The sequence below is a fragment of the Alligator sinensis genome, unplaced genomic scaffold (assembly GCF_000455745.1).
Source record: "Alligator sinensis unplaced genomic scaffold, ASM45574v1 scaffold499_1, whole genome shotgun sequence".
Classification (NCBI taxonomy): domain Eukaryota; kingdom Metazoa; phylum Chordata; order Crocodylia; family Alligatoridae; genus Alligator; species Alligator sinensis.
In genome coordinates, this window is record NW_005841864.1 from 1,233,817 (window position 1) to 1,253,806 (window position 19,990).

A 19,990-nucleotide genomic window follows, 5' to 3' on the forward strand; every position below is an offset into this window, starting at 1 on the left:
GTAGAGTTTCAGGATAGAAGGACTTCACCAACACAAGGGCTATACATTACTTATGTACAGGTTAATTTAGATAACTATCAACATTATTTTAAGAGTATATGTTTTAGTTCAATTACTTAAGTTATATGGACAGTATCACTAATTCATTTTAAAAATTCTTTTCTTTTTTAATAATTTGAGTGACTACTTAAAGAGGACTCTAAAATACTTCTTACCTGTAAATATTCCAATGAGTACCATTCTCTAGTAAAGGCATCCTGGGTGGTAGTGTTTTATAGTGCCTAACAGAATTTCTTGAATGTGGGAGAATAGGGGCAGGGAGAACATGCCAGAAACAAAAATAAAGGGAAGATAAAATAATGTTGACTAGAATTTAAATTAAGTATAATGCATAATATTATAGCAAGATTGAATACCTATGAAGCACAGGTTTCCCAAGGTATCTCCCCTTCTTCCCTGCCTGCCCTCCCAAGTTAAATTTTAGTAATCAATACATGTAATTTCAGGATTCTACTTTTATTCATCCCAATTTAGTTAACTTACAGAATCATAATAAGTCAGAAATTCTCCCCAAATTAAAATACTTTACAGCTTTTATGATAACTTCTCAAAAATGTTGTAAAGTGTTTAGTTTGTATTTAACTTATTGTTTATTTTCCTGTGAGAACCTGCTTTACTTTAATTTACATTTTATAGTGTAATTATCTCTACTACTTAAATATACAATGAATAAAAAACTTACTAAAAAAACTTCTGCACAGAGTATCACAACTCAATTTGAGTTGTATTAGTATTAAAAACTCCAACTTATTAAAGTCCCTTAGAGGTTTCATACTAGATTCAGGGACACTTGTTAATTGAAACAATATCAATAATGGTGAGTTAGTTTAATTTAAAAGTATAATAACACCTTTATTAATCAGCATAATAGAGAATTTTTGGGTGCTACGTGACAGCTCTTTGTATTATAATCTCAACTAGAACTTGGAGAGTAGAGCACCCTAGCCAAATGAAGTTACAGGGAAAATGTATAGACAGAGAATGACTACTTAACTTACAATATGGCCCACATAAGTGTAGCTAACTTGGATTAACACCCAAATCCTGATTAACGTCTATACAATTCACAGAAGCAGGACTTTGACAAAGTTGAAAGGGGAACAGACATCCTTGCAGCCCTTCCGAGCTGCAGATACAGTCCTTCCTAAGCATCTCTTGACTCCAACTGAGATTTACAGTCGGATACACATTATAAGGCTGTACCTTGTAATTATGTTAAGGTGAATCATATCTTTGGACTTGAACACTTCATATTTTGTGGGTTTCCAATTCTGGATCTGGATTCTGCAGCTTGGACCATTTTACTTTGAAGTGACATTGGGGCACATTGGTAGCACTTTAACTGTATTTTACAAGTAGATTTTGAGGTTTTCTGTCAGGGAAATTAAGGCATCTTGATATGGTTCAAGAAGAATGACTTTCAGCCCCAGTCTGAACTTGTGTCAGAAGTTACACTTCAGTTGATCTAGCTCTAAATAAGTACCTAATCAGTCATCCAGGCTGGGGATGTGCTAGCCTATCACTCCCTAGTTTGCCACTGGCATGCCTTATCCATGCCAGTCCAATAGCTGTTTGGACTCAGGTGGACTCTCAACCAAATATATTTATCAGCAAACAAAAAGTAGTTAAATGGATATCTGTTGTAACACTTCCAAAGAACTCCATTATATTACTGCATAGCATGGAGCTCTTAAATGAACATACAGATCAAATACACTTTTAAAGCCCCATTCTGTTTTTACAGTAGCATCATTTTAAATGACTGTGTAATGTACTCAAATAAGACAGTGAGGAATTAATAACAAAAACTAGACCAAGACATAATGAAGGCAAGTGAAGTAAGATCCTAATTCAGTGCATTCCCTTTCTGACATAATAGCTCTCTCAATTTTTTTGAATTGCAATTTTTTCAGCAGACTATGGACCTGCGAAAGCATGTGGTAATGTTGTTAGACTGACACAAGGGGTCAGACAAAATCCATCAAATTATGTTAGATTTTTGAATGAAGAATTTTAAAATCTGTAACTCAGCCATTTTTACAGACCATGATACCTTGTGAAGGGAAAGCAATAAGGATAGAATCAGAAAGGAAGATGGAGCTGCAGAAGAGGGAGCTCAAAGAAGACAGGTTAGAAGAAGGAAATGAAACCACTGGGCCAGTTCAGAAGAAATTTACGTGTCAGGAAAGGGGGCTAAGAACAACAATTTCTTTAGTCACAGGACTAGATCCCTGATCCCAACAACTGCGCCTTCTGCTTTGCCACACACATGTGCATATCTTGTGTAAAAATTTTGTAGGTTATTCCCCGTTTTAGCACACCATTAATTGCTTGAACATGTAGCCAGATACTACTTAAGATGTAATTAACTGGTTAATTATGCCTTGCATGCAAAGTCTGCCAGAGGCCTAATAGTTTACACTCAATGGATTTTAATTAAATAGCTGCATTGATGCTAAGGCCGTTATTAAGTATTAATTAATTAACACTTACTAAGTTTTATGCTGTGTAACATGACTTAATTTTCCCCCTTCAATTCTCTATTATTAGACCCTCTTTTTAAAACTCCTGCTGACAAATTAGTTAAGAGCAAAATGAAACACAGTAGTTCCTCCTGGGCAGAAAAGTATAAAGGGGAAAGAAAGGGATCAGAAGAGTTGCATTGGACTAGGTCATGTTTAGGATTATTTTTCCCCCAAAATTAATTTCCAAGATAAATCTAAATAGAATGCTGACAACAATTCTTAATAATGACTTATTTTTGATAGAAAAGTTCACAGAATTTGTCTTTAATTCTTTTACCTGTACTAACTGGAAAAGATTGTTTGTTTGTTTTTAACTGAAAAAGCCGCTTATATAAAATAATTATAACTCTTATTAAAGTCCCCATAGAAAGAGGTGTAAAAGTTGTCATGCTTAATTGGCTGGAATTTCTTATAAAAATAAAACACAAACTGAAAAGGTCTCACAGCTCCCAAAATCACAAGGGAGATTTGCAAGAGATTTTTCTTTGATGACCCAAAAACTAATTTATTTTGACATGGATTATAGATCTGAATTAGCCAATTTATTTTGAGACGGAAATACAGAAATAAAGCACCATTAGACCTTTCCTGCTATACATTTATCTAATTCAATGCTTTGCAGATTCTTATATGCATGTGGAATACAATCTGAGATTAGTCTAGGAGGCTGGGCTACCTTTCTTTTACAACACTTTGCCAAATTTTCACTCTTGCCAATCTAGGGATGGTTCAGATCTGAAATCTACGTTATATGAAGCTCTTTATTTGGGGGTGTTGTTAAAGTTGGGCCCAAACTGCAGAGCTTATATCTGAATCCAACTTCTACCCACACTAGGGGAAAAATGAAAAAAATGTTGCCAACTTTTAGTTTACACTTGCCGCGTTGACACAAATACTTAACCAAGTACTAAATGACTACGCAGTAACCAGTGTTACTGTGCAGTCCCATCACCACACGCTTATTTTTAGACGCTACTGAGCAGTAACGTAGCAGTCACAATTCATGCCTGGTGATGCTATGGTGCCATAGCAACGAGCGTCGCCACTGCGCTGTAGCATCTCGTGTAGATGTGCCCACTGTTACTTATTTGTGTGAAGCCAGTGAAGGTCTTCTGAAAGTGGTCCTTTGCTGCTTGTGCGTGCGTGCGTGCATGCGTGCATGTGTAAGATGTACAATGAGTTTTGTGATTTAACTTAAATATTTTTCTGACCCAGTTGGTCACTGTGGCCACAAATATTTCTTATCCCAGGGACAGTAGAAAGCAAGTAAAACAGACTATCAAAATATTTTAACTAGGCCTGTGCAAATAGGGAAGTATTCGATTTGGATTTGGCTGATTCAGAGGACAGTGATTTGATTCAGAGATTTGGATCACTGTCCTGAATTGATTCAGCTGAATCAGCTTCAGAAGATTTGGCACTGATTCAGAGAGATTCGTATCAGCTGGAAAGAGGCAGGCACAGCCAAGCAGCTGCAGGTTCTCCTGTGGTTCCTCTACTTGTGCCTGCCTCTCCCTGGGCAGGGGAAGCTGTGGGAGAAAGAAGCCCCCATGGCTACCCTGCCTGGCCCCAGCCTAGTCCCAGCACTTAAAAAAAAAAAAAAAAACCTAAATAAAAATAATAGCCACGCACTCACTGGCTGCAGCAGCAGCAATTTGGGCCTCTGGGCACTCATGGCACAGCCCCCCCCATGCAGCATGGGGCAGTGTGGGGCAGCAGGGATTGCTCCCCAACCCCAGCCTGGCACCCATGCGGCATCTGTCTCACAGCATGGGTGCAGCGCAGCTCAGCAGGGCGCTATGCACTGCCTTGGAGCTGGGGCCACTGGGACTGAGTGCTGCTGGTCTCTGGCTGACACGTGGAGCTGCCCCAGCTCCCAGGCAAATCAAACCAGGGGCTGGGGAATAAAACTGGGGGCTGAGGAATCGAGCTGGGGGAATGCTCAGGTCTCTGAACATTCCCCCAGTTCCCAGTTCGATTCCCCAGCTCCCCGATCTTTCCCCCAGCTCTTCCCGAGGAGTGTGGGCCCCCAGGTGATGTGGGATGACAGCAGGCTGCTGCTGCTAGCTGGTGATGGTGGTGGCTCTGGGCTATTTCCCCAGCTGGCAGCAGCAGCCTATTGAAACCTAGTGCACAGATCTGAGGGCTATGCTCCCGGGAAGAGCTGAGGGAATAACCAGAGAGCTGGGGAATCTAATCAGGAGCTCCGGCTGACAGATGGGGCCGCCCCACCTCTGGGGCAGTATGCAGCGCCCCGCTGAGCTGTGCTGCACCCACGCTATGGGGCAGCTGCTGCATGGGGGCTCTGTCACAAGCGCCCAGAGGCCCCAATCGCCACTCTGCAGCCAGTGAGTGCAGGGCTTTTTTTTTAAGTGCTGGGAGGCTGGGCAGGAAGGGAATGGGGCTGGGAAGTGCAGCCACAGGGGCTTGTCCTGCAGCTCCTCTGGCTGTACCGGCCAGTGTCCTGGTGGGGGGAGCCACAGGGGCTGTGCCCTACTGCGGGCTTCCCCAGCTGGTGCGGGGGGGATGATGCAGGCTTGGCTTGCTCTGGGTGGCAGCAGGGCATAGCCCCCACTCCCAGAACTGCTGTGCCTGCATTAGCACTGGGAATGGGGGCTCTACCCTGCTGCCACTTGCCAGCTGGCGCGGGGGGTGTGGGATGCAGACACAGCAGTGCTGAAAGCAGGGGCTATGCCCTGCTGCCACTTGCCCCCTTCCGGCTTGGGTGAGCCGCACGCGCATCCCACCCCTCCCACCCCAGCTGGGCAAGGGGCAGTAAGGCAGAGCCCCCACTCCCAGCGCTGCCGTGCCTGCATCCTGTGCCCCACATCCTCCTCCTCGAGTAATGTGCCCCACCCGCCCCAGCTGGGCAGCTTGTCCCAGCTCCAGCCCTAGCCCCAATCCCTCCCTCCTCCATGCCCCTTCCCTTCCTCCCTCCCCCAACCCCAAAAACCTTACCAGCTGGAGACAGCTGGCAGCTGCCTGTTTAGTCTATGGCCGAAACTCTGAATCAGCCAAATCTTTTTCCGAAGCTTTTCTGAATCAATCTGGATGCTTCGAATTGACTCAAAGCTTTTACTTGGTCTCCTGATTCAATTCAGAGTCAGAAATTAAGTCCCCAAATCAGGCCAAATCTCCTCCGAATCGAATCGCCTACCAAAGCTTCACACAGCCCTAATTTTAACCTTCTTAGGTTAGGACTTATATGATTAGAGAGTAAAATGGATCGTCTGCTAAATGGCAGCAAGTCATTCTTTATTAGTCTTCTTCAGAATAAACTCAATATTCCAATGGAAAATGTGAAGAGAAATTTCAGGAATTTCTAACTTGTGTATTTTGTATAATTTGTCCGTGTACTCTGATCACTTTAGTGTGGCTTAACAGGACTATATTTTCTGATTACAGGTTTTTTTCATCTCCAAATGGGAATTCAAGAAGATACAAAAACTAAAGATTTCACTTCCTGAAGGGAGAAAAAAATGGTTCATTAAGCATTACAAATTAATTATATATTTTAGGCATTGATCCTGTACTTATACACTGGACTTTAAGACCAGGGAGTTTCACTGCCTGGAGGGTTGGTCCAAATTCTGTTTTCACCTCCTCCTTTCAAACAGATTTAATATGGGGTCCAGGTGCACCTGTTCTTATGTCCCTTCTTTTTGAAAAATGGGTACTTCAGCACAAATAAAATTTGATATGTTTCAAATCTCTATATTGAAGTCTCTGGGTTTGGGAATAGTTGTGGCAAGGCCCAGAATGCTCAGATTCCAAATCAACATTCAAACCTTAAGGTGAGCAGTTGTTAGACTTGCCAAGTGAAGTAATAATGTGTCATCCTCATTCATTTAGTCATATGCTCTGAAAAATTATAATCAAGTTTGTTGAAAAACACCCAAACTAATGTTAATATTATATACGTAATAATAACAAGAAAAAAATTAAAAACAACAAAAAAAAAAAAATATAATACTACAATAAGTCTGCCATGCATTGGAAGATCAGGTCTTTTATGACTAGACAGGTAATCCAGCACATAACTATATGCTGCTAAATTGTTTGGATTATTTAAATACAGATGTAACTGTAGACACTTCAATACTTTCATCTGCTTTGATTCTAGTGACCAAATTTAATGTGTCCAAATCTTGGTCAGGTTTTAAAAAGTGAATATATGATCAACAGATTAACATGTCTGGAAATATTATCTTTTACCTACTTGAACATGAATACAACTGAAGGAAACAAATGGGCTTTAAAGTACATAGATATTGACCATATGTGCTCATTATCAAATTCCCATTTACCTGGTGGTATGTAGGCACTCTGCACTTCTTCCTCGTTTTGCTCTGGGCAGCATAAGAAGCTCACTGCACAGACAGGATGGATGGTGAGTGAAACAGATATATAAATGAAGCATTAGATGATATGAGTTATGCCGATGATATGCAAATGAAAACATAAAAAGGAAACTAGAAACTGGCACTGAGATTGTTAGCTCAATAGTGTTCAAACCAAGGCAAATTACAGAATTTCTCAAAAATGTGAGCAAGAGAGTATCTATGAAAGCTAATTCTTTTTAAAAGAAAAAAAAATGCGAGTTACTTAAGGGCTTTCAATGGTAAAAGATTGCCAGGATCCTTTATCATCTGACATTGTATTGTAATAGCAATTTACTGTTTCTTCTAGCTGATATTTATTAAAACACTAAAATATATTCATGAAAAGGGAATGACACAACACCCATTTTTTGAACACAGTAAAGTGTATGTAGAGGGAAAAGAGGGAAAACTGATTTATTTTCATGCTTTGCTATATCCAGTGAAATAAGGAGCTCCTCATTCTTTTGGGGAAAAAGAAACCTGTTCACTTTGACATTTGTTCTCATGCTGGTTTTGATCAAAGCTTGTTCATAATATGTCCTCCAAAGAAATGCATTAGAGGTGCACCAATATATCAGTTGCATGTCAGATTGGCACTGATAAAAGGGAAACTTACATTATCAGCCATCAGCTTTTTTTGGTTGGTGTAGCCAATAATGTTCAGAGATAAATATAATTAATTATGGCACTGGGGCCCCCGGATGCCACGTGCATGTGTGTGGCCACATGCATGCATGTTGCTAGGAATACAGCTGGGCAGCATGGAGAGCAGTTCCCTGCACGTAAGTCTGTGGAGGGGAAGAGGTGTGGGGGAGGGAAGGGGCATGGGGGGCAGATTGAGGCCCCCACAATGAGGGATGGAGTGGGCCAGGGGCATAGGTAGGGGGTGCTACCCATCCAGGGCAGTGAATGGGACCCAGAGCCAGGGCATAGAGTGGGACGGAGCTGTAGAAGACTCATCCAGGTAGTATGGGGTCGGGGGGTGGCTCCCCACCACTGCGTGCACCCTCTAGGGGAGGCATGGTGGGGCATGAGCCCCCCCCCCCCCGATTTGTGCATGGGGCAGATGTGGGCTGCTCGCTGTGGGCTCAGGGCTCTCTACCCTGCTGCCTTTGCCCCATGAGCCCTGTACTGGTCACTCACTCCTTAACAACCAAGCAGTATTGGGGGTGGTGAGTTGTGCCCCTGACTGCTGGAAAGGCAATGTGTGCACAGCCAGTGCAGGGCTTCTGGGGCAAAGGCAGCACAGCAGAGAGCCCCAAGCCTGCAGCAAGCAGCCCACATCTGGCCTTGCCTTGCTCAGCTCTGCTCCAGTTAAAAGCATCCTCATCCTTAAAAATGGTGGCGGCAGCACTTGAACTTAAAAGCTCATTGAGCTTTAGTTCAAGTACCTCTGCTGTCATTTTTAAGTGCTGGGACACCGATCTCCTGGACGAACTGCCCACAGCTCCATCCCACTCCCTGCCTCAGCCCCAGGTCCCATTCAGCACCCTGGCTGGTCAGCGCCCCCAGCCCCAGTCCCTGACCCTGCAACACTCCCTCCCTCACTATGGAGGCCTCAATCTGTCACCCCCACACCCCTTCCCTCCCTCATGCCCCTTCCCCTCCACAGACTTACCTGTAGGGAGCTGCTCTCCACACTGCCCAGCTGCATTCCTGTAAATCGGTTATTGGATCAGTATCGACCAATATGACTGGTTAATAATCGGCAATCAATATCAGTCAAGAAAATCTTTATCGGTGCACCTCTAAAATACATTTTCGCTACTTGAAAAAAATACCTTCCTTTCTAACCATTTCTGTCTTATAGTCCAGACATCTATTCCGTTATTGCAAACAATTATATGTTACAAAAGCCATGTGTAACAGCTAACAAAATAGCCACCGTAAATTGTTACACATTTCTGTTTCTGGCAAACATACCTGTGATAAAAGCATGTCAGCTAGCTTATTCTTGATAGTGTATACACTACAACACAAGTCACAAAGACAGATCCCAAAAAGTCCCTTACTATTACAGATCCAAAGTAAGGCTAAATTTCATGAAGATGTGGCATTTAAAAAGAATCAACAAATCATATGAAGTACCATGTAACAGAGAGAAAAAAGATTTTAAAATTACGCAAAGTGGTAAAATGTTCTATTTTTTTCATGCTTCATACCATCATGAAATGACAAATTTCACTATAGAAACTGACATGTCAGTAATTCCCAAACTGTGCTTCACAAACTATGAACAGTGTACATATCTGGTCTGCAGAATGCACCCCTTCCCGCCCCCAATTTTACATTGGATAAGAAATGTGCCTCATGAGAAATTCTGAATGTTAACAGTGGTAGATTGGTTCAAAAATCTTGGGAATGACTATCAACAATAATATTTATGTAATATTATAAACTGGGGAAATTCAAACTCTTCGTGTAATCCACATGCAAGATTAATTTTTGTGTTTGGAACTTCAGGCCTGATTTTGATGCAACAAAATATTTTAAAGGTGAACTGAACTGTTTTTATTAAAATAGGGAAATAATAGAATTATTTATTATTTCAGATTAAAACAATTTTGTATTTTGGTGCAGATTTCCAAACTGTCAATAAATACAAAATACTTTCTTCTTTCTCCCATAAGCATCACAGCTTGCACTTCTTTTGCAGGAGTTGAACTCATTACCAGTCACCAAAGTGCAATAAACAAACAGTTCCATCTACTGCTTAGTTATTGGAAACAAGCAGTTACACCAGAAGGACTAGAACCATAAGAACCACACTCATAAGATCCTTGGTTAATATTTACAGGAGATGGCCATTTCATATAGTGAAATAAAATAAAAATATAAATAGGAAATAAAATTATGTTTTCTCAAATTTAAAAGCAGCTAAAGGTAGACTGCTGATATCCTTTTAGAGTACTGATAGTACATAAATTTTGAAACATTTACAGAAAAGGCTGTCTCTAAAAAAACATTTTTGAAGGAGACAGAAGATAACAATTAAATCCTGATACAACCACATTTTATTTAGAAACAAATCCGTTGAATAAAATATCTCAATTAAAATAAGATGATGATTCCCAAACTCTAATTTCTTCCATATTTTTACATGAAAAAGAACAGAAAAATTAGGTCATTGGGAAACCTGTCACAATATCTTTCAGATGAATCTTTCAGTAGGCATGTCACTATAAGGCCAGGGTATGTAGCTTTCTAAAACTGCAAAGGATTGTCTGCAGTTGTCTCCTTCATAACACTTTAAAAGCAATATCCAAGATTGTTAAATAAAGATAAAGGGTGTTATTCAGAAGGCATGTTTAATATTTATTTAGCTGGACTAGTGAACTTGTAACCAAACAATCAGATACAACCAATAACTAGAATTTATTGCATAGGGATAGTGGAAAATTCAAATGGAACATCCATACCCTTCTCGAGGAGTTATATAGACTGATACTAGCAGGTATATGATTTACACAAGGGATTCATGACAACATATCTGAAGATGACATCAAGTAAAGGCTAATGTCAAAAGCCTTAATCTTTGGCAGCAAGTACAAAAGGCTCAAGCCAGAGACACTCCTATTATTCACTAATAAGTATGCAGGATTTTATACTAGATACCCCTGCACAAAAGGAGCCAGTGGGTGCTGTATTGTGCTTCCTGACCTAAAGGTGTTTATAGTTCTGAGGAGAAATTAGATGTTTGCACCTGCAACTCTGAAGAAGATGCTCCTAGCAGCAGCACAGGAACCATTCAGGATAAGAAACTTATACCTACCAGATGTTACATTTATCCTGCACAAAAGCCACCTTCTAAAAGCAGAAGGCAGAAAACTGAAAACTTTTGATTATTTCAGTCCTAGCATAGATCTGTAGTCTGAGCTCTACTCTAGTTATTTTCACTCCAGAAAAATTAAAGTGCTACTGGCCCCCACACCAAGCCCTTCCATGCAAACAGAAAGACAGAAAATACAAGTATAATTAAAAATTATAGTGAACGTTTACATAAATTATTTTTGGTTTGGATCATGGGATAATTTTATTTATGGTTAATTGTCTAAATTAGTATCTAGTGAAAAGAAACACTTTTAAAGTCCATTCTTTTCCACCATACTTTCTAAGGAAAATGTTCACTAAAAATATTTTGAATTCTTTTTGATGACAACCAGACAATAAAGAATAAATTGAATTATAGGCACACAGTAGAAAATACTGTAATTCTTAACTGTAAGTCTCATTTTATTATATTTTAAAAGCATTTCAATTCACCTCTAAGAAACAAAATGAATGGTATAATCCAACTCATACAATTCTGTATATATTTCTTGCCTATATGAATTTTGCAGTTGGAAAACAACTTGGGAATTTAAAACCATTGACTGTAACTTGTTAAGCTCTACATGAAAGCTCTTTCATTCAAAAACAAAAAAGGCAAGATCATATACAAAACTGAATTTGAAGAGCTGCAAAAGCCATTTGTTATTAACTTACCATGTTGCTTCAAAACTGGACAATATGTTCCAGAATTTTTTTTGTTTTATTCCTGTCACACATGCCTTCAGACTAAATTGTCCTGAATTTACTAGGAGCAACTGCAAGACTGTAGAAGCTCTGATTATGATGTTTTCCAAGCAAGCAATGAGTTGCTCTCAAATATGGACAGTCCATACTGGAATCCAGTAATGAACAAAAGTGATGATTTATGCTTTCCTCCTTTTCTCTTATTCTCTTTTCCTCCATGATTTATGCTTTCCTCCTTTTCTCTTATTCTACCCTATAAAAATTGTTTTCATTATCCATACAGAATAGAAAAGGTATCTACCAATGCACAATTGGAGTTCTTTGAAATGCGCTGACTCTATGTGTACCCCATTAAACGTATGCATGCCCAGTGTACCTCAGATGAGATCTTTTTATTACCATTGTCTATTCACTGTATTTATTCTTGTGCACTTTCTAAAGTGTGTAAGTGGTAAGGGAGGACTAAGCCCAAGTATTTTCATGCAGGAATCTAAAGCAGATGGAGAAAAGCCAGTAATGGAATGTGCACATGGGTAACATATCTCAAAGAACTCCATTTGTGTTGTCTGTAATTCTTTTTCCTTCTTTGAGTGCCTGTCCCTAGGTGTATTACACTGTGTATGACTCATGAGAGGTGGTTGCCATATTGCATAACTCATTGCAGTACTATCTTTTCACATCTTCAAAGCAGTTACCTGCACTAATGGTACAGCATTGGAATCATCCCCATTGTGCTGCCCTGAATCTCAGTGACAGAAATGTTTTTAAAGGAGGCCATGGAAACTTTTATGGACTCTAATTCAGGGGTTCTCAACCTTTTTATGTTGTAGACCAGGAAACCGTGGACCGGAAGTGACTGCAGACCAGCAAACTGCAAACCAGCAGTGACCATGCTGCGGGCAGGTAGCCAACCCTTTTTTATACTTAATATAAAAAAGGGTTGGCTGCCGGCCCACAGTATGCCGGTCACTTCCAATCTGCAGTTTACCGGTCAGTAGTTTGCCGATCCAGTCACTTCTGGTCCAGCAGCCAGCCCTCCTGTGGCCCGGCACTGAGCCGCAGCCCAGGGGTTGGTAACCCCTGCTCTAGTTGACCATGCTAGAATATTTTCATGTGTTAATGTTTTAGTGAGGTCATAAAATAGAGCACAGCCACATATCTACCTTAAGTGTGCTTGACTGAACTGCATCAGCTCTCAGTATATTAGCAAAAGAAACCATCTGAGCATTTCAGTTCTATGAAAATAAAAGGCTGACAACTTTCTAATATGTAGGGGAACATTACCTTGCCTTGATGATATAAAAGTGTCAGCCATGACTGTCAAGTGCTTTGAAAATATTTTTGGTACTACTGAAAGTCTGGCTGGCTGGCATTCTTTGTTGGTACCAGTTGTGGTAAACAAATTTGAAAAAAATTGTTTGCTGCATGAATATCTATGTGAAAAATGTTATTTTCATATTGAGAGCTGGAAACTAATTTCCCTGATATACTGAAGGGCCTGTAAAGTGACCATTGTAAATCTCAGGTGGCTAATGTTTAAATTCCTGAGATCCAGCATGAACCTGTCATTTGTTTTTTTTTCTTTGAGACCAGGACTTTCTTGGAGTAAAAACCTTCCCCTACAAATTACAACATAAGGATTCTCTGACATCAAGATGGAGATGAGAGGCCACTCCTACTTTGATATGAGTAACGTTTCATAGCAAAGGTGCCTGAAACAGGAGCCTTGAAAACAAGTAATGTTTGGAGCTGGATTGAGTATCTGGTAGTTTCCAGAACCCATATTTTCAGAGTTGTTATCTTTCAGGTTCTTCAAAACGGAGAGAAGCACCCTCCATATAAGTGGAAGAATGAGAAAGGGCAGCTAATTAAAAGACCATGGGTACACAGCTCTTCAGGGTCTTATCAAAATATAAGTGTAGCAGGTAATGGCACAGAAAAGTTTAGCATGTGACAGAGTACAAAGGAACAATAAATCTTCTCCTTTGAACATAGTGGCACTTTCATAGTGGTTCTTAAAATCACTGCATGTGTGTGGGAATCTGAGAATGGCAAAAGCTGCACACCGAAAAGCCTCCACACAATATTTTTTCATGTGGTACATGCAACATGGAAAAAAGTAGGTGGGTTATTGCTTTCAGTGCAGTGCTGCTTAGCCCAGTGCAGTACAAGGGTGCACTGTCTTTCCTGTCTGACAAAAGTGCCAGAAAGGACCAGGTCCTGCCCCACCTCTTATGCCCATAGAATGGTAAAAAAGGACACTGTAAGTACTTGCACAGATCAGACTGGCACTGTTAGCAAAAAACCTCCAGTTTTGGGTACATACAGTGCATGCACACCAACAACAGAATATACACAGGGGCAGGTACCTGAAAAAAGAACCATTCTTTAAGCCAATAATCAATACTGATATAAGCATCTTCTCTCTTAATGTGCATCTTGGTTTAATATAGTCACAAAATCATGATTGTTCTTCACCATGGTGATTGTTACTTTGCTTTTCTCTTTTAACACAAATCTACACTTTATTCAAACACTATCCAAAAATACAAAGGCACTTCTAAATTTGCTCATAAGTTTAAGTTGAAAACTGTACCTTTCTTGATCCGACAAATACTGACTATCCATGTCTCTGGACCTGCGATCAACTGGACTTCGGGAGGCATCATGGTGTCTAGTTGGAGAACGTGATCTTCTCATTTGATGAATTTCATCTAAACTCCTAAAAATATTTACAAAGTTGTATGAATATGATAATTTTCTTCTCCCTTACTTAGCAGGTTATAGTACAATACAGTACAAGTTTATGAAAGGAAAATGTCATATCAGTAAACTGTTAAAATGCTAAAACTAGATACATTTCCTTCACTTAGCATGGATGGTAGTTATTTTTTGCCCATTTTAGAATTCTATTCTATTTTTCTTTTGTTGTGCACACACTGATAATAGATATTATGCTCCTATATTTAGAGACTAGTTTGAAAGAATAAAAGAAAATATTTTTTAAGATTATGGTTCTGTATATGGATTTACAGATTTATATCTGGGTTTTCTAAGTCAAAATCTTAGGCTGTGTACATGAGGAAGAAATTCCTTACACCAGGAGAAGGTATTTATGGCTGCCTATCCATGTGCTAGGGGAGTGGGAAGGGGCATCTTAATTATAGCGGGTCCCAGACAGCCACTCTAATTAAAATGACACTCCATCTTGTGTCTTCAGCCCCGGAGCATTTCAAAATGGCCATAGGATGCTTTATCTAAAGCTCATTCAATGAGATTTAGATAAAGCACCCCTGCGGCCAGTTTCAAATGAGCAGTGGCTTAATACACTTGGCAGTGGGGCAACACTGGAGCATTCTAATTAGAACGTGAACATGCACGTCTATAAGCAGCCTATAACCAGCCTGTGGCAAGGACTGGGTTGAGATGTAGAAATGTGCAGATACTAAGTATTCTCCCCAAAGGATGTGGCACTTCAATGGAAGGGGTATCTCAAGCAGTGTCTTTGTAGTCTGCCATGTACAAGTTCCCTTCCTATTATGACACTCCCACTAGAGTGCATCAGAGAAAACAGCACTGATTATTTGAGTGGATCATCCACCTTTGATGCAAGAACTGCCAACGGCAAAGGAAGTTTAAAGCTACAACTGTCTGTGCCATTGGGGTGAATCATTCACTGATTCTTAGTGATTGTGTTTTTTGTGTGCTGCACTGACAGATATTGCTCTTTTTCCCACAGCACATATTTGTTTTAAAAAGGTACTTAAGAATTTCCCAATGTTTGGCTATTTTAAAAATGTGGCATAAGCCTGGCCAAGCCAGTAAAAGCAGGTTACTCTGCCATTAGGTCATTTGGGTTGGCTGGAGAATCTGCTGCCATTCCCAAGGAAATCATCCTGGGAACAGTTCTGAGATAACTCACTTTTACCCATCTATGGTCTCAGATATGGTTTCTGCAATACACAACTTGTCTACACTAGAAAACAGAACCTGTGTTACAGAGATTGCCAGTATCAGTATTTATCTTTGTATATATATCAAATAGGGTTTAGGGATTCTTTCACACCATATGAAAATGCATGAGCTCTGTTCATACTAGTAATACCCAAATGCATGTGTAGTGTTACTAGCTGTTGCTGTAAAGTTGTAATGCAGGCTTTAAGATTCTAGTATTACCACATGCAGAGGATAAAGAATTGTAATCTGTTATGGGTTTGTCATGGCTCCATTTCAAAATAAGTTCAGAGGGCCCCTGTACTTCCCTTATACAAAGGAACAAACTAAGTGGGTAAAGTTCTACCAATGTTCATATCATATCTGAAGATATAAAAATCTGAATACCAGGAAGGAAAAGGTGAAATAAGATCCTCCTATTCTTTATGTGTTCTTCTGCTAGAAAACATCATACTTGGCTTTCTAAACGTCTATATGCTATCACCGTTCTCTGAAATACATTTTTATGGAATAGCCTTTGATAGAATATTTTTAGATAAAACAGTAAAACATATCATATTAAAAGGTGTCTTTTTTAGAATATAATTTTTAGAAATTGGCAACTTCACATTACTTTTTATTTGCAGAATCAGTTCATTAACAGGCCACCTCTGCAGGTAAAGGAGAAATTGGATCAAATGTATGATCCACACAATCACACCTTCTGCCAGGCCACATGTGCATGGCAGGAGGTGCAATTGTGATATTGTGAATTAGATCCAATAGCGCCTTTTTGCTGGTGTGGAAGGAGCCTAATCCTGGGCTCCCCCAGCATGGGCAAGAAGCAGGCTCTCACAGATGGGAGATCCCTTTGCTGAGAGGGCTCCCAGCCACAAGGGTCACATGCAGCCTGGACTGAGAGTCCCCGCACCTGACAAGGCTCCGGGTCCAGTTTGCACATGAGGGGGAGCCAGGACCAAAAGCCCTGTTTCATTCACCCCTGTGCCTTGAAGAAAATGGAAGCTACAATCCCCAGTGACTGGGAGCCTGTCGATGTATGACAGTGTATGATAGCCAGAAGATGGGGCAGAGAGTACAGGCAAGGAAGCAAAGCAGAGCAGCAGATTTGATAGGAAGCATAAGGCAGAAAGCAGAACAACAGATCAGGCAGGGTACAGACACTGGAGTGCCATTCAGGGAGGGTGTGGGACTAATTTGTGGAATGCCTGCCAAGACCTCTACTAGCATATAACATTGCTTATTATTATTTGACAGCACCTCAAAGTATGTTCAGAAAATATATTTATTGCCTGGAAGAGCTTCCATTCTAAATGATATAAACAATACAGTGAATAAATTGACAAACAGCAGGAAAATATCAGGTAAAGAAAAAAAGAAGAATACAGCTTTTCAGAGAGGAATGAGGACAAGGTTGAGGCTTCAAAGTGCTTACACTCTGCAATTTGGTACATATATTTTAAATAATTTACTGTAAAAATGAAAAAAAAATGCTCATCAAAATTAAAGTGCCAGGGACTGGTTACACAAACTTCATCCCATAAAACTTTTCAATAACTAATGTTGCTCAGCTGTGAAGCCTACCTCTGTAATGGCACATTTGGTAAACGTGAACGGGTCCTGCCCTGATCGTCGCCACGGTGAGGAGATACAGATCGTGAACGATGATGTGTTGTCCTTTGCTGTTCTGGCACAGTTAGTGTTGTTGATTTACTTTCTCTAGTACTAGACCTATAACCTACTGGTAAAAGTGCAACAAGAAGAAGTTAGAGGGCATGATTCCATATCTGCAAACAACTGAGATAGTCTTTTCAAGGAAAGCACTTCTAAGGGATTCCAAGATTTAAGTCAAGCTAATTATTTAGGTACTATCAATCCTGATATGTCATGCAGCCAGGATTAATTAAAAGCATTACCTTTAAATGTAATGTGTACATATGCACAGAGGCAAATAAATTGAAAGGAGTTTGGGGACATGCTGGGAGTTGCCTGGGGAAAATAAGGTTGAATAAGTCACTTGGCACAGAGAATAGTTTCAGAAATCTAACACATTTCATAAGTCATTCCAATTCAGTTTTTTACACTCTAAATCTCACCTCTACTTGGTGATAGTTCTATGAAGCCTAGGCAGAGAGGCACAAGCAATTTCTGTGCCCTGGGCAGCAGACATCATTCTTCTACCTGTTCATTGGGTTAGTGCCCCACTTGCCCACTCCTAGTTAAACTATTGAGTTTAAGCCACTTAGGTTCAATTTCTTCTAAGCTACCTGCCTACCATGAGTGGAAGAAGGTGCCTACCAAAAAAGACCTGAACCAGCACCCCTCAGTTAGAAAGCTGCCTTCCCAAGCCGTCTTCAGCTGAGTACAAAGATGTGCTCTTAATGAACTTAGCCAGAGCTGCCTTCATGCAAAGATCACAGAAGATTTGACAACAATATGCAGAGTAGCTTCACGGTGTATAGAGTATAATAATTTTCCTTTCAATATTATGAGGGAACAAGTATTTTGACAAGGAAATTTTAAAATTATTTAGGATTCAAAATGATCAGCAGAGCATTTGTCCACTTATATACTTTTCTTACATTTATAAATAAAATCTTTAAGTAACAGTTTCTTGTGTGTCCAGAATTGTCTGTTCCAAGACAGGTTCAGTATATATTTTTTTAATTCTTCCTCACTATTTATATCATGGCAGTATCACTATGCCCCCAACACAGGACCGAGGACATGCTGTGCTATGCAATATAAAAAGCAAAAGAGCATAAGAGTCTCAGCCCAAATAGGCTGGAGTCTCATGTGACAACTAAAGATATGGCAGCCACCTTGAGGAATTCCAGGTGCAGTTTAAGATCATTGGAAAATAGTTACCTAACACAAGGAAACATCTAAATTTCCACTTTAGCTAAACAGTAGAAAGAGTTGGTTTTTAACTCTTATCTTAAAGTGTTATTTGTCATTTTAAAACTCATCACAAGTACAGGATTCTGTTAAGGATATGGCATCAGCTTGTTAATATACTAAAATATTTTTAGGTTCACATTTATTGATTTTCAAAATTCTTGAAAAGTAAGTTGACATTTTATAACGAATTTTTATACATTATTCTTATTATTTTTTTCTCTATTTTTGGGACACTTTTTCTATCACAACAAGCAGCATGAGAAATGTAAATCTCACCAGAACTTTACATAACACTTTTCATTCCATATATTTAACATTGCTAGGCAGCTATACTCCAAATACAATGAAATGCCAAGTACCCTGCCTTCCCCGTGTCTCCTGACCTTTTTGATTTTATCTTTTGGCCTAGGATATTCCTTCCATCAACCTTTGATACTATGCTGGAATATTTAAGCGCAAAATCGAAGACTACCCATTTAATTGCTTCATAGATTCATTGATTTAAAATTCAAGATGGACCATAGATCATCTGGCATAACTTGAGGTTATACATCAGGTCACCGAGTTTCACACAATAATTCTTGGATCAAGCTCATACACTCTGATTTAGCGATAGTATATCTTTTGGCAAAACATCTAGATTTTGATTTAAAACCAAATTAGAGGGTCATAAAAAGGGGCTAGAAAGGACTTATTTAGTCTAACACCTGATCATAATAGGAACATTTCTGTCTAAACCATCCCAGAAGAATGTACATCTAACCCTGCCCTTAAAAATGTCCAGTGGTGGAGATTCCACCGTCTCTTTAGGTAATTTGTTCCAGCAATTAGCCACTCTGACAGCTGGAACATTCTTTGGAGTATCTAACCTAAATCGTCCTTGTTGCAATTTAAGCCTATTAATTCTTCTCCTGTCCCTTATGGACACACAGAACACTTGATCACCATCCACATTATAACAACCTCTTTTTGAATTTAAAAACCATCATTAAATCCCTTCTTAGTCTTCTGTTCTCTAGACTAAATAATTCTAGTTCTTCAATTTTTCTTCACAGGTCACATTTTCTGGAGCTTTAATAATTTGTGTTGGTTTCCTTTCGACTCTTCAAGTATTCCATGTTTTTTTGAAGTATGATGACCAAAACTGGGAACAGTATTCCAATACTGAGGCCTCATGGGCACTGAATAATGTAGGAGAATCACTTCCTGTGATCAGTGGTGTACAAAACTGCTCTTAGCTTGTTTTGCAGCAGTTACATTGTTGACTCATTCAACCTGTGGTCCACTAATCCCCTGAATCCTTTTCTGCAGTATTGCAGCCTACCAGTTGTTCCTCATTATGTATCAGTGCATTTTATTGTGCCCTCCTAAGCACCTGTCTTTATTACATTTCATCTTATTTCAGAACATTTCTCTAATTTATCAAGGTTATTTTAAACTCTAATGCTGTCATCCAAAATGTGTGCTACTCCATTCAGCTAGGCATTCTCCTATGCAAATCTAATATGCAAACACTCAATTCATCATGCAAAATCATTTAGGAAGATATTAAACAGTTCAGGACCTGGGACAGACACCTGGGGAACTTCCCTTGATACCTCTTCCCAGTTAAGACATTGAGCCACCAATGACTACCTATCTGTAAATACACCCATC

The 19,990-nt window shown here is 39.7% G+C and overlaps 1 protein-coding gene across 1 annotated transcript in view; it reads right to left on the bottom strand.

Annotated features, from left to right (window-relative positions):
• Positions 1-19,990, bottom strand: part of RIMS1 (regulating synaptic membrane exocytosis 1) — a 368,530-nt gene that overhangs the window by 188,593 nt on the left and 159,947 nt on the right. The window contains exons 14-17 of the mRNA XM_025216953.1: positions 17,018-17,174; positions 14,079-14,204; positions 6,893-6,955; positions 216-293 (exon numbers count right to left, since the gene is read on the bottom strand). Of these exons, the coding sequence (XP_025072738.1) occupies positions 216-293; positions 6,893-6,955; positions 14,079-14,204; positions 17,018-17,174 (424 nt within the window). The remainder of the gene's footprint in view (positions 1-215; positions 294-6,892; positions 6,956-14,078; positions 14,205-17,017; positions 17,175-19,990) is intronic.